Raw genomic sequence first — 15,020 nt, forward strand, 5'->3', positions numbered from 1 at the left:
AAAAATCGTATAGTTTAGTTACGCAATTAAAACTCGAGGAAATTTATCCCTCAATTATTTAGAATCAAAGAACTTTAGGTTCCGATTCAGTCCAATAATTTGTAATTTAAGATGTGCAATTTCATACCTAGTCAGGAGACAAATTTATCTCATAGTGTCGAGAAAAAAAACTCAAGGCGAAGTGTTCACCAAGTCCGACGTATTAATTTACTCATTTGGAGTATGAATACAGTGAACTATATGCTTCAATATAATTGCTTGAATATGAACTTTGAATTCATGATATATGGGGCTACATGCCTCCCACTCATATTGGATGAGAATGAAAGACCAACAGATGAATGTCTCGTAACATGATGAGATTTCATTAAAACTCATTATCCCAAATAACTCATAGATTGAGGATCAACACTTCATTGGCTCTTTGATCTCATACAACTTACATAAGCCACTTAGTACTACGGTATAGTGATATTTCTCTTCACTTGTAAGTGAGATGTTTAAGGTTCAAATCTCGCCAAAGACGATGTAAACCATATTATTGCTGGCCGGTTGTGAGGCTAAACCCACCTCTTTCACCTTCGTTTGCTCAAAATAAAATAAAATAAAATAAATAAATAAACTCACATAAATATAAATGAGTGAGTGATTAAATGGAAACTAATAACTCTGAACAAATATGAATCATCTTCCATTTAAGATTACATAAATTGGCAATCATGAGTTTCAATATTAATAGGTATTACTAATAAACATAAAGGAAAGCACATTAAAAGTTTGTATCCATCTCATTAATATCCAAAAAATATGTAACTTAAAACGTGTAAGGAATTGGCCTTCGATATGGAATATAAAAGGACATAACATGTTTATGTCATGTATTAATTCATAACAAAATAATTCAACGCTCGATTAATATTTGTCAAAAAAGAATGAACAACTTTGAGCGTGGTAGAGTCTAATGGTTGAGTATAAGAAACTCTAAACTACATGATGATCCTAGCTCAAACGAAATATAAAAAGAGCATGCTGATAACGTGTTAAAAAATGAAGTATAAGAAATACAATGAAAAAGAGAGAATATAGAGATTGGGAGGAGAAATACGAGTGTATCCTTTTATTATCGTGATTCATGAGACCCCTTTATATAGGGTAAGAGTAACTTGGAAGAGAAGCCCAAGTGCCCTAATTACATCAATGATCAATTAAGAAATTAACTACATAATTGGTTACAAATGCGGACGGCCACATAGACATAAATATTTACAACATGTAGTTTTATTTTGAATTGGAAATACAGATATGCTTCATTCAGGGTTTAACCGAGCTAAACTACGAAAAACAATACTACATGCTGACAGTGTAAGAGGAAACGAGTACAAAATTACTAATTACCTCAACGTTCACCAAATAACTTAATAGCATCCTGATTACATAAAGAATCTTCTCCTTGGTTAAATCTCGTTTGTAGTCTTTCATTCTGTTGCCTACGAGCAACCTCAACATTCTGCCATTCTTCCCAGCGCTCGGCCAGACCATCCCCTTCTAGCATCCGTACCACCCCCGACATTAATGGGCGGTCTTCAGGGGATCCTTGCGTACAAAGAAGCGCAACTTTGATCATCATTTCTACCTCTTGGACGTTGAAACTATCATTCAAATTTCTGTCTACAATAGCATCCAGTCTCTTTTCCCTTTCCAGCTTTTTGACCTTCAGGAGCAGATAAGCAAAGAAGTTTAGCACAGTGAATACAAACTCAGGCAAAATTATGCACTCAGTGAAAAAAAAAAAAAAAAAAAACACGGCATTTTCTTCCTTAAGCGTGATATCAATTAGTTTTGAGCATATGTTAGGCACAAAATTCCATACCATACCTACATATAATCGGAAACAGTTTTTGACCATACAACTACGTATCATTTGTGAGCATGCAGAGCTCCCAATACCAAAGAAACAATTGTTACGAGTAAAAATTAAAAATCATGCCATTTCTTTGAGTTATCTTAACATGCACGAAAACAAGTTTATCTTTCATGATCAAGCAACAAAAAATGTTTATATAAATGCACATTAGGAGGAGGTAGGGAGAGGGAGAGTGGGGAAGAGAAAGAACGACCCAAATACAGAGAGTTTATCTTACATGGTCAAGCAAAAAAAGATCATCATCTTCTTCCAAGCGTGAAAAATCAACTGTCCGTTGTCCTGTTACAAGTTCTAAAAGCATAATCCCATAGCCAAAAACATCCGTCTTTTCTGATGACTTCCCAGTGGAGAAATATTCAGGTGCTATGTGACCCATTGTGCCACGAACTTCAGTTGTCACATTAGTCTTTCTAACATCCACCAACTTTGCCAAGCCAAAGTCGCCAACAACTGCTTCAAAATCTTCATCAAGTAATACATTAGCAGCCTTAACATCTCGATGAATAATCTTAGGATTACAATGTTCGTGCAGGTACTCTAACCCACGGGCTGTGCCTAATGCCACCTGCCTTCTTGTAGGCCAATCTAAGACGGGCTCACCAGGTTTAATCTCTCGCAACCGATCGGCAACACTTAAATTCTGCATAAAGGGATACACAAGAAGGCGTTCTGTTGGAGTCGTGCAAAATCCGATCAGTCTTAATAGATTCCTGTGAACAGCTACACTTATCATTTCAACTTCGCGCTGGAAAGCTGCATCACCCCCAGGTCTCTCATAATCAGTGAGACGCTTAACAGCAACTTCTGTGTTATCAGATAGCACTCCTTTATAGACTTTTCCAAAACCTCCCTGTCCTAGAACATGTTTCTCACTGAAGTTGTCTGTTGCTAGCTGCAGTTCCCTCCATGAAAATCTTATTAACTGGCCAAATGCAATCCTTTGGTCACCTTAAAAAAATAAAAATAAAATAAAAAAAAAAAAGGAAAACAAAAACAAAAACGAAAAACCAGATGAGCTAAGTTATGCATGGCAAGGATCATCCAGGCCCTTTTGGCTCCAATCAATTTACTCACAGATACTTAACGTTTTTAACGGCAAGGGCCAGAGGCCAACTCAAGCCTCCCAACCAAAATGTTGTTATTCATGAAGTGTAGCCCTCCAAATTTGTATTTGAGAACAACTTTTTAAAATTGACTGGAAAATAAACGATATTTCTTTTATGAAACTACAAGATATTGGCCACCCCCACCACTCTCAACCTTACCAAATGTGCAATGGCATAACATACCATGAACATGTAAATATTTATCCTAAAGAGGAACCCCTTACGTAACTCCAGTCATTGCGATAAACCAATTCAATAATAATCCTAAATTGGTTGAATAACTTTAGCATGATGGGTCAAAAGACTCAACTAAAATCAAGGTTCCAATGATTGGTCAGAAGATGGAGTTGTTAATCAGTTCTACAACTAGAAAGCAATGCGTACCTGCAACATCCTCAAAAACTTCACGCTTGAAGCCTTTGTGTCTACACTTGCCGGTAAAGTACAGTAAACCTCCTAGTAATAATAAAATGGTAAGCCCCACAAGAAGTCCAACTATGATTCCAAGCTTCAGCTTACTTTTAGCGCCTGTCAAGAGTGGGAAAACCCCATCGTGTAAGCTTATAAAAAGAAAGGGTAAGAATTCAATTTCAGATGTTTGTTTGACCCATTAACCTGAACCATAAATATCAGTTGCACAAAGGTGAGGGAGAGTCACGCCACAGTTTAGGTGGTTTCTTTTAAAACTGAAACAAGCAACACAGGTCAAATCAAGATTAGATAAACATATTTTGAATATGTGGGTGTGTGGAGAGAGAGAGAGAGGGAGAGAGAGAGAATGGTTTGCAGTCTTGTCAAGACTAGAAACACTAACAGTAACAAGTTGTTCATACTTGTATGTTTTGACACTAAACAGCTGCTCGGGTATTTGACCGATGAGAGCATTAGAGGCAAGATGACTGCAAACAAAGTTTCAAGTATGGCATCAAATACTGAAGAACTGAGGCCCAAGTATACAACTTCACACAGATAACGTTCAGAATTCTAAAAGATGGAGTGCCAAAATAGTTGTCCATGAAAAATAACGTACAGACTAATCAAGTTTGAAAGACTTGAAAGTGACTCTGGGATTGTACCACTCAGATTATTGTTATTCAAATTCCTGTTTGCATCATCAAGAAAGCACTGTCAGACAAAACTAGATACTGCAGAGTCAGTATATATTAGTGAAAACCTAAAACAATGCGGATGAAACAACTCACAAAAATTGGAGATTTTTCAGATTGCCAAAGGAAGCTGGTATTTCACCATGTAAATTATTGTTTTCTAAATTCAAGGTGGACAAACTTATCAGATTTCCAAACTCTTTTGGTATCTCGCCAGTTATGCCATTTCCTTGTAATGAACTGCAAGATGAATGCACCTTATAGGTATTAGAGTCGTTGGCATATGGAATGCATATAAATATATATACATGTCTACAAATAGAAGAGGCTAAAAAAATCAGACAAATGGGAACTGCTGCACAAGCTTTATACAAAACAAAAAAATCAATTGCTACCCTCGAAAAATAGTTTTCTAAAGATGTTAACAATGGTCTCTCATGTGAGTAAGAATTCATCTCAAATTCCGTTCATCCTAAGCTAATATAGGACACATGTATTAGCAGTATGTACAATACAGAAGTGAAGTGCTACACCATGCTTTCAGTCATCTAAAGCTTAGCTCCTAATGGATTAGTCTGCACATGTTAACAAACGAAAATGAGCACAACATAAATTGCATGAAATCATGGAATTACATATGGGCTTTTGGAAATTCTCATTGCCCTCCTGTTACATCTTATGGTGATCAATAGAAATCCAAAAAACTATATATATATATATGTTTATGTATGTATGTATGTATGTATATATTGTTGGAGAACAATTCAGAAATAAACAAAAAATAACAGAAATAAACAGAACTTGAAATTCTAATATTTTATTAACTAAAAATACTTGATGTGCAGAATGAAATTATACAATAAATACAGAAACTAATATAAGAATATCAATGATACTAATTTGATCACAGAAGGTAGAGGCTAGCGTAAAAGCTATGTCCTTCGAACAGTATTTTCGTCCCACTCTTGTGCTTGTGGTTCTACAACGTCTGCTCGACCAGGATTCAACTACCTAATTCTACAACCCGCACTGGATTCTAGAATTCTAGCGAATTTGCTTTGTGTGCTTACTCTCTGGAAATTTCGTACGGAAGAAAAAGAGGAAGAAAGATAATCTCACTTGGATACTGTGATTGCAAATATATAGGTTGTTTCACACCCTTTCAAATACATGTTCAGTGTATTTGAAAGTACACAACTCCTTCTAATAGCTGTGTCTTTTAATCAAAATGTTTTTTAATTAATAAATTAATTAAAAAACATAATCCGAAAATTAAAATTAATGAATCTAATTAATTTTAAATTCCAAGGCCCCATGGCCCTTATCTTGATTAATTAATATTAATTGTATTTAGGCTATATTATATTCAAGCCTAATCCACACAACCATAAGGCCCAAGTCTTCAATCCATTTCCAAATGGTCCAAGTTCTAATTACTAAGTAGAAGGAATAAGCCTATATAAAGGCTAGTGAAAAAATACTGTTGCCCAATGTGGGACAAGAAGGTCTCAAACTCCTACATATATATGTATATATATGTATACACTTGTTCTTCATAAGTATGTTGGTGTACCACAAATCGGGAAAGCTTCAATTGTTAGAAGGAGATCCACCACTTCTTTTATATTCTACAGTTCTCCCCACATGTAGGTCTCTCTCCACTGTCATATTCCAACATGTGGAATTCAACTTACTTGGGAGGTCGCAATTGCAGGACTTCAAACTCATGAATTTCAATACTAAACGATTTGTGAGGTACCTCACTTGCAAGCTTCAATTAAAGATGTTAAATGTCTCAGGCAAGCTGTCAAACAGAAAATAACAAGTGAAGACACATGAAGCAAACCAAATTAGCTAGAAGTTGGATCAAAGTTTTTTTAATCCTCAACTAATCTGTAACGCTTAGGTGAGTTGACTTTGAATCATCGAAAAGTTGACATTGTCATACTCTACAGACAAGTCTAACCATACGATCTTAACAGTTACCTTACTTCTAAAGCACGCGTTTGGAGACTAAGCTAAAAACAAATAAATTGACTTCAATAACTGAAGTACATAACCCAGGTCGCTGTCAATGCATCCCAATGATGCATGACATTATTTATTCTTCAATGCATCCCAATGAGAATCCAGCATCTGTGGTGACAATCCTAGTTTTTGAAATGACTCCAGAAAATGAAGTGTACAGAAATTATGATAAACAGGACTAGTATTCTCTGTGCTTACAGTTTTCGAAGATTTTTCAAGGCTCCTAATTTAGGAGACAAGATGCCAGAAAATCCAATATTTACCAACATTCTGCAAAATGAAAAAGACAAAACTAAGCATAGACAAGTGAAAAAACATTAATCTAGGCAATGAGGAATTTCGTATTGTGAAGTGATCTGTTGACAACAAAACATCACAATAACCAAAGGATGTCTTACACAGAAACGACATTATAGTTAGAGTCGCAATTCACATTGGACCAAGTGCATGGATTGACTTGGTTCTGGTTCCAGTCCTTGAGCTGATTGGGTGAACTATTCAAAGAAGTCCTTAATGAAAACAGTGCATCTCCTGAAACCGAAAATGCCAATATTCATTATCTAATCGGACAAATTCGCCAACAAAAATGCACTACCACGTTACATAAATACTAGAAAAGGAATAGATACAACAAAGGAAAGTAAAAGATAGTGAACAAATTCTAACATACAAAAACCTCAAGACAGTCCACTAACACCCTGGGTCTGTGGTCGTTCTATAATATCCTAGAGAGTGCAAGATAAGAGAGAAAGAAAGAGTTGCAGAGAGGACCCCCAATGTTTGAATGTTAATTGCATCGAGGTTACAATATTGGGTATATAGCATTAATCAATACCGGACTTGTTTGCCTTAGTCTTGTTTCTTATGATATGTAACTGAAAAAATGCGGAGATTGTTGTGATTAGCATATCCCAGATGCTGTCTGAATGAATTAAATGTTGCAAAACCTCAGAACCGTACCCTGTGAATCAGGCAATACAAAAGACTGTAAGCAAGCCAAGACCAAAACTGCAAAGACTAGATCCATTTTCAACAGCATCATTCTTTCTAGTGATGGATGCAATGAAATGCATGGTGTTGATCAAGGAGCACTTGAAACAATTCCATATCTGCAAAAAGGGAAAACACCCTACAGTGAGCGTTCAAATACACATTAGGAACTGCAACAACAATGCCTTATCCCACTAAGTGGGGTCCGCAACAACAACAACAAAGTAGGAACTGCAACGATAATAAATTCGGGGCAAGCCTATGTTGAAGATCCTCTACAGTTTGCTAGTTGCCATGCTATAAAAGTATAGTTCAGTCAGGAAAACAAAACTGCGAGAAACGAACAACTTAATGGAAACCAATCTGTGCATAAGATTTTTGGGAGCCATAGTCTATATTTGAGTACAAAGCCTCAATTATTTCATGGAGCAGATTATTTCTTAAGGAGCAAAGTTTAATACTACAATGAACATCATACTTGAGAAAAAATCGGAAATTGTCTTCCGTTGGCAGTTTAAATTTTGAAGTGCACAATGTAAGAGATTCAATTTTCGATATGCTTCCCTCTTTGTTGGGGTCTGGTTTTTTTTTTTTTACCACATCATGTTGTTGGCTTAGCTGTTCGCTTCTCAACAATCATTCATATATTACAAGCAGTAGCAGAAATATTACTAGTTCCTATCACACAAGGTAGAAACTACTCGAAAATCGAAAGAATCATAGATTCAGCTCAACCCACAAAACCAATACATCAAAAATGGAGGAAATTGCAGTTCAATCTTCATTCCAGGAAAAAGTTTGCTTTTTTTTTTTTTCAGGTCCCAATTAAATGTTCAAAAGTTCAAAGTCACTTCCATTTCCCCACGATCCCATCAAATTTCCCAGAAACCAAACAAATGTGAAAAACAAGCAAAACCCATGTCTGCAAATAATTAAAAAAAAAAAAAAAAAAGAAATGCAGCTGAAAAGAGAAGAAGAGGAAAGAGAGAAGTACCTGTGAGGAGGAATCAGGAAGACATGGCAGAGCTTCTGGAAGATTGAGTGAAGCTAACCACTCACAAGCTTCTTAGCTGTTTCCCATGTCCGAGTTGGCTGTGAGACTTGAGAAAAGAGAGTTCAGAGGCTCTGGTTATTCTTAGAGCAGTTCCACTGCTATCCATCTGGTAAACAGTTATTACCCAACACTAACCGTCATCTTCACCGTTATACTTCAATAGCCTAGCAATAGTTAATAAAATATTAGTATTTTTATTTATTCATAAAATAATACAAAATAATTTTATTTGAAATTTCGGATAAGATTTTTAATCGTTCTCGTTGCGCCACATTTTATTATTTACATTACGGTCAACAAACAAGTTAAAGAAATTAAGCAACCTAACTCCACACTTCAAAAAAAAATTGAAGCTCCACAAGCAACCACAAAAGCCAGAAATTCAAATATACAAAGGAAATGCAGGAAATTAATAAATGTTTAATCTGTCAATACGCACAAAGCAAGCTCCAAAAAAAAAAAAATATCCATTTCAAAAACCCTAGAAATCCAAACCCAGATGGAAAATGCGACCATAAAAGACATCAGAGACGGAATATACCGTCATCGAAGTCACTCTCGTCACAGTTGTCGACTTCATCAGCGATGTCTTCGAAGAATCTAAGGATGTCGGGGTTGCTCCTCTTTCGGCCACCACTGGACTTGTCATCATGCTTACGTTTCCCATCAGAGAATCCATCTCCTACAGCGATCCTCTTACCCTTCGACGCCATCACAATGCGAAGGTTTTAGAGAAGGAATGCCCCAATCGCAGGCAGCGAGAGAGAGAGAGAGAAGTGCCACTGACGTCGCCTTGACGTGAGCCCACGTCAGACAGCCTTCGGGCGCTCGGGTCGACACGAATCCACGGGCCTGGAGCTTGAGCCTGCTCGGGCTCGCTCGCCAGCTGACGCTAGACTTCCTCCCTTGGGCATTCAAGCCCTGTTTTGCAGCCTATCCCTTGAGCAGTTGCTCCCGTTGGAGCTGCTCTTAGAGCAGCAATTCGAAGAACACCCATTTTAAGGTTTCCGGTGGATCGAGGTGAATTTAGGATCTTCCTGGTCAAATTGGACTTCAGCCCAGGTATGAAAATTCTTTCTCGTGGTGTGTTCTACAATTTTGAAAAATTTGGTAATTTTTAGTGTTGGTAGGAAAATTTGGTTTCCGTTAGCCGAAAACTGTCACTTACAACGATGTGTGGCCAGTGGGCCGACTTTGCCTTTTTACATTAAATTTCATATTCTGAATTCATATTTGATATTTGTTTGATGTGATTCGATCATTTGAACCTAGTATCGCTAACATTCGATACTTGAAAATTATAATAAACGGTCTAAATAAAGCGGTGAACTATGAATAGTTTGATCCTGTTTAAGGATACGTAAACAGTCTAACAAGAAAGTTAGATGCAGCCATAAAGTAAACAAAATAAATTTTAATTTAGGTTGTAAGTAATAATAAACGGCGGAAAAAAATTTAATTTGTAATACACAGGGGGCAGATGTAGCCAAGTGAATCAAGGCAGTGGATTGTGAATCCACCATGACTTTATTTTTGACCTATCACTAAGTATTGCTTCCGAATAAGTTTGGGTCATTACAAGCTCGCGGTGCCACAATCAACCACCGACGACAGCTGACTAGTAGTAGCTCCCAAAAAAAAAAAAAAGATTAAAAAAAACAACAAGTAAGAAGATTCTTACATTGGTGCGGTGTGGAGAATAAGAAAATCGATGACAAACAACTATTTGCAAGGGTAAGCAAAGAAAATGGCAAGGGGAAAGGGAATAAATTTCCTCTGGCTTTCTTTCTTTCTTGTAGGGATACCAATTGCTCTCCATATTTAACTCCCTATTAAGATAGACTTAAATAGGTTTTGGTGGTGATTAGTTTCCCTTTCCTAAAAAACTTTATTTCTAAGTCAAATTGAAAGATCTTCATCAAATTGGGAAACAACTCTCTACTTATCTAAGCAACTTGGGATTTCTACACTTATTGCCCTTTTCTGTGAGCAGCCCAGCAGGTTTTGGGGCATTTGTGGAGCCAAAAATAATCTCAAAAATCCACAAAGCGACACGTGGACTTTAGCTCAAGAAAGATATGACTGCCCTCATTAAATGGGCAAGGCTTTCAAGTTCCCCACGCGTAGCTCAACATCCCTGGAAGTTGAAGCAGTGGGTGTTCAAGTGGAAAAGTTAAAGCTATTAAAGATAAGAATTAACTACTAAATCCTATCTTTAATACAATCGTAAATGAAGACCGACACACTAAGTAAGAATCCCTTTCACAATCAATTTGGGCTATTCTCATCATAATTCCAAGATATTATCTCCTAATTAATATCTTGGAAATATTCTTTCCTTGCGCATATCACGGATGACATAACTTGGCCAATAAGAAGCCGCCATGTGTAAGGCAAAACCCTACACCAATGGTCGGTCACTACCTCCTATATATACCCTTATTTCTACCAAATTTTGGTAAGTTTTTCGCTATACAGAAAACCCTCAACACCCACTCTATTCAGAGTTACTGAGTTTGGCATCAGAAATCGATTCGCCAAACCACCCCCTCCCCTAACTCCTCGTGGGCACGTGAGGCTTTGGTATTTGATCAAAGGTGTTGATTGTTTTGTAAGTACTTTTTCGTTAAGATTGAAGACGGCGAAAATTTACTACCATGGTTATATGTTTGTGAATAATATTTGGGTATTTGTGATCAATTTTAGGATTAGGGTTTATTTGAATCAAGTAAAAGGGATATTTGTGATCTTGATCTTCATCTATGTTTACTACTAGCTGTAGTTGTTGTGTAGAACAACATGAATCCCTCTTGCCTTTTTCATAGACAATTCATGCCTTAGACCATCTCAAAATCTTGGGTTAAAACCTAAAGTATTTCACCCAGAAAATTGAAGTTTAAACCAGAAACAATTTTTCTTTTCCAATGGTTCTAGCTTAAAATTTTAGCCCGAGAATATTAAAGAATGAATTTAAGCTAGATTTTCTTTTCAGTAACCTTTTTTAAAATAAAATTGATGTAGATTATCATAATTTATTTTAGATTATGATATTTATTTTTATGAACATTTTAATAAAAAAAATATTAGATTCCGATAAAAGTTGAAAATCACTAAACCGACCCCAAGAAACATGTATTTATTGAGTTTTTGGGTGAATTTGATTTAAAGAATTTTTTTTTAATTGTTTTAGCCATTGGGTTTAATTTTCGTCAATTAGAACTTTCTTTTTGTACCGTTAGATTTGATCATATTCGATTTCAACCGTTGGATTTATTGAATTTAAAAATTAATTAGGTTTGAATTTTGACTCTTGGATCAACCAATGGTCTAATAATTAAAATCGTCAAATCAAAAAAGAGGCATTGGGCTCATTTTGGGTTACTGACATTCTTGTTCTGAGCTCCACGACCTAACCACATGGCGAAGAAGTTTGGGCTCAGGGTGAACAACCTGCTTCTTGGTCATGAAGGCATCCAAAACCTTGGCCCTTGTCAAGGTCATGTACTGGTTCACAAAGCCAAGTTCAGTATCCACCCAATCTGCCTAGCTAGTAGCCTCATTGTAAGGGAACTCAAAGTGGATCGACACGGCAAGAAACAATCGACTTTTGATGCAGCATTTAGAAATAGGCGTGGGATCAATAGGAGGGAAAGAGTCTAAGGAAGGCTCCTATTCCTTGAAAGCCTTGTTCTAAGAACCAAGTGGAGCCAGCGACCTACCTCGCTGAAGGCCGTCCTCAGTAATGAAAGACTTGTCCACTGTAGTTAAGCACTTTGGTGATTCCGCAGCCATAACGCACTTATAGAAAGCAAGTGTCAAACCATAGATACTACAAGCCAGTGCAACATGCAGGAAGAAATATGCAAGCATGCAAAGTGAAGCATGGCAAGGAATCTACCTTAGGAAAGCAAGCAAGCATGCCTCGGGAAAGCAAATGGGTACGTTCATAAAATTCAAAGCCTTTCATGCAAAAGTCTAAGACTTTAACATGAGACTATTTTTCTTACAAGCTATCATGCAAAACACATGCATATTTCCCTACACATGCCATGCTATCAAAGCCCTATAAGATCTAGCCAGGGAAAGTATGCTATACACATATTCGAGCAAAAACAGGCTATATGCAATCAAGCTAATCATGCCAAGTAGATCGATGCAATTAATTGATCAATCCCGCTCAAGCACGTATCAACAGTAAGCAAGCCAAGCTCGATAACAATTGCACAGTATACATGAAAAGTAAAAAGTGAACGCACAAGATTTCGAAGTAGCAAAACTACCCAAGGAGTGGAGTTCGATTTCGAAGGAAAAAGCCACACCCCTTGTGCGCCCTTGCTGAAGCCCTACAATGTTTGGAACATATAATCAAAAGGAAGAAATGCATGCCTAATTTTATCACCAGTGAAAATAGAGAAGGCATAAAAGGGAAGAAAAATTCAAAAATGGTCTAGGGAAGAACTTCCTTACCTAAAAAAAGCCTTGTCGCAGAGCACGAAGAAGTATGAACGAGATGGCACAACCCAATACAGAAAGCAGAAAGGAATTTGAAAGAAAAATAGTTATGGGAAATTTGAAGAATGAAGGAGAATTAAAGGATGAGAATGAAGATCAAGGACAAATTAAATACTTGTCCTAATGAGAAGAGCAATTTGTAATGATTACCAAATGGATGGGAGGGAATACCCAGAGTTTCTCCATATGATTGGACATGCACAGGAAGCAATGGAGCATAACGATAGGGAATTATCAGTTGCCATATGGGAAAAGGAAGAGTCCTATCAAGAAGCCCACGTTAAAAAAAAAAAAAAAAAAAAAAAAAAAAAAAAAAAAAAAAAAGGGAATCCCTTGGGCTTGGGTTGATTATTCAGCCCACTTAAGGTTTCTCATAGCCCAAATAATCAAGGAGGCTAATGTTGGGGCCAAGAAATGTCATGCACCAATCCAACCAAGTCTCAAGACCCAATCGTCATGCAAAGCCTACATTCAAGCCCAAATACATTCCATGCCACGGTGATTAAGCCAAATATTCACACCATGCTCATGCTTATTCATCACGCCATGCTTCCTTATGCTAGTCACTATTCATGCTAAGCCCAAGTCACATATTCGAGGCTTGTCAAGTGGATTATGGTGCGGATGGTTACGGAAGGTTATCGGGCCTACGTGGAGTCAGGGTCATGAAAAACTTTGGGCTGGTTGGAGGCCCAAAGATCCAAGCCTATACCCTTTGCATTTCACGCAAGCATCATTGAGAGAGAACTAGCCTACTTTACCCTTTTCCCTAGCGAGTCAACTCCCTTAGTTAGAACTAAACTAGATTCATGCATTAAATGCATGCTAAACCCAGCAAGTCAGGTATTTAATATTGACTTTCCCTTCCCAGCTTGCACAGACAACCAACGTGCGAAAGCCATGAAGCGCTACCAAAAGTAGCGCTTGCGGAAAACCATGCCTCGGGAAAAAGCAAACTGCAGGTCTCTACAATGTAGCTATCTTACACCAATAGGGGAATAATATGAGAGTTATGGAGAAATGAGGGGAAGACTAAGCCACAAAGGGAGATTCCCTTGAAGCTTAGAGGATAACCCTTTACCTACATAACGGGGGAGAAACCATTAGAGAAAAGAGACCACAAATGGAGGGAGAACACACACAAGGTAACACAAACTACACTCCATTGGGTTAGTTTAATCCTAAATTTAGGTTTTAACCCAAGAGTTGGAGATGGTCTGACGCAATTTCTCATCTTTTCTCTTTTTTCTTTGAATTTAATGAAATAATATTAGAGAGTAAATGGAGAGGTGTAGTTTGTGTTATATATTAACACAAAGGGATGACGATTGGAGAGGGGAAATATGGTAAGATAACGGGAAAAGATAAAGCTTTTAGCAAAGGAGAGCCAAACCTAATTTGTTGCAACATTGGATCACATGTAGTCCTCACTACTATTTATTTTTAGAGTCAATTTTAACAATTGTGACAATATTTCAATTAAAAAGTACATCAATTAGCTAGATTGTAAAGGTTATAGATTTAACAATCAAATTTTGATGTAAACAACAATGTCGTATGCTTGTTAATGTTATAAAAAGTGTTACTATGCTTTTCTATGTATCACTTTCTCAAGTTCCAATGCCTTCTCAAGTCTTTTCACAAATTCAAATGCCTCCTAAACCTTCAAAGAGTAAATGTCCAAGAAGAAAGGGAAAGAAAAATGTTGAACGATTCAAAGTAGTGACTTGAAACACCAAAACTTTTTTGTTGAATTGCATAAACAATCTTTTTTCTTCGGGTTATGCCTCGTCAAAATTTCGTTAGGTAGCAAAAACCCAAAGGGAAAAATGCTCCTAATCGTAGGGGAAAAAGAGTATATTAAGATCAAGCAAGTGTGCTTTAGGATACTCCCCTAAGTTTGACATAATTCCAAAGAGAACTAACAGTGTTACAACTTAGAAATTTTACATATACATATTCCTTGAACAAGCTTCTGAAATGTCGCATTCAGTAGTGATTTTTTGAATAGGTCTACCAGGTTGTCATGTGAACAGATTTGCATGACTTCAATCTTCTGATGCTCTTGTTGCTGATGTGAAAATAAGAACTTTGGCGCAATGTGCTTGGTGTTGTCTCCTTGATGTAACCCTTCTTGAGTTGTTCGATGCATGTTGCGTTATCTTTATAGATCTTTTGGGGACGTCAATGATGGGGTAAAGATCATAGGAGCTTCGAATATAGCCCACAATTGTTCTCATCCAAAAACATTCCTAAGTAGCTTCATGTAAGATGAGTATTTCAGCATGGTTAGACTAAGT

General features: G+C 36.9%; 1 protein-coding gene across 1 annotated transcript; it reads right to left on the reverse strand.

The window, feature by feature from the left end:
- Positions 1–1,206: 1,206 nt before the first annotated feature.
- LOC137749356 (putative LRR receptor-like serine/threonine-protein kinase At5g10290) lies at positions 1,207–8,284 on the reverse strand. The gene is made up of 11 exons (XM_068489456.2): positions 8,149–8,284; positions 7,125–7,273; positions 6,563–6,695; positions 6,363–6,434; positions 4,233–4,376; positions 4,061–4,132; positions 3,864–3,929; positions 3,646–3,716; positions 3,415–3,558; positions 2,142–2,872; positions 1,207–1,711 (listed from the first exon to the last, which is right to left on the reverse strand). The coding sequence occupies exons 2-11, from the start codon at positions 7,204–7,206 to the stop codon at positions 1,397–1,399; spliced, it is 1,830 nt and encodes a 609-aa protein (XP_068345557.2). The 5' UTR covers positions 7,207–7,273; positions 8,149–8,284; the 3' UTR covers positions 1,207–1,396.
- Positions 8,285–15,020: the final 6,736 nt, after the last annotated feature.

Source organism: Pyrus communis, chromosome 15 (genome assembly GCF_041283825.1).
Source record: "Pyrus communis isolate YQ-2024b chromosome 15, ASM4128382v1, whole genome shotgun sequence".
NCBI classification, from domain to species: Eukaryota; Viridiplantae; Streptophyta; class Magnoliopsida; order Rosales; family Rosaceae; genus Pyrus; species Pyrus communis.

Coding starts and splice junctions, on each gene's coding strand:
- LOC137749356 (XM_068489456.2), bottom strand. CDS start 7,206: ATGATGCTGTTGAAAATGGATCTAGTCTTTGCAGTTTTGGTCTTGGCT. Junction 6,435..6,562: donor AACTATAATGTCGTTTCTGT/GTAAGACATCCT, acceptor TTCATTTTGCAG/AATGTTGGTAAATATTGGAT. Junction 3,559..3,645: donor AACTGATATTTATGGTTCAG/GTTAATGGGTCA, acceptor CACTCTTGACAG/GCGCTAAAAGTAAGCTGAAG.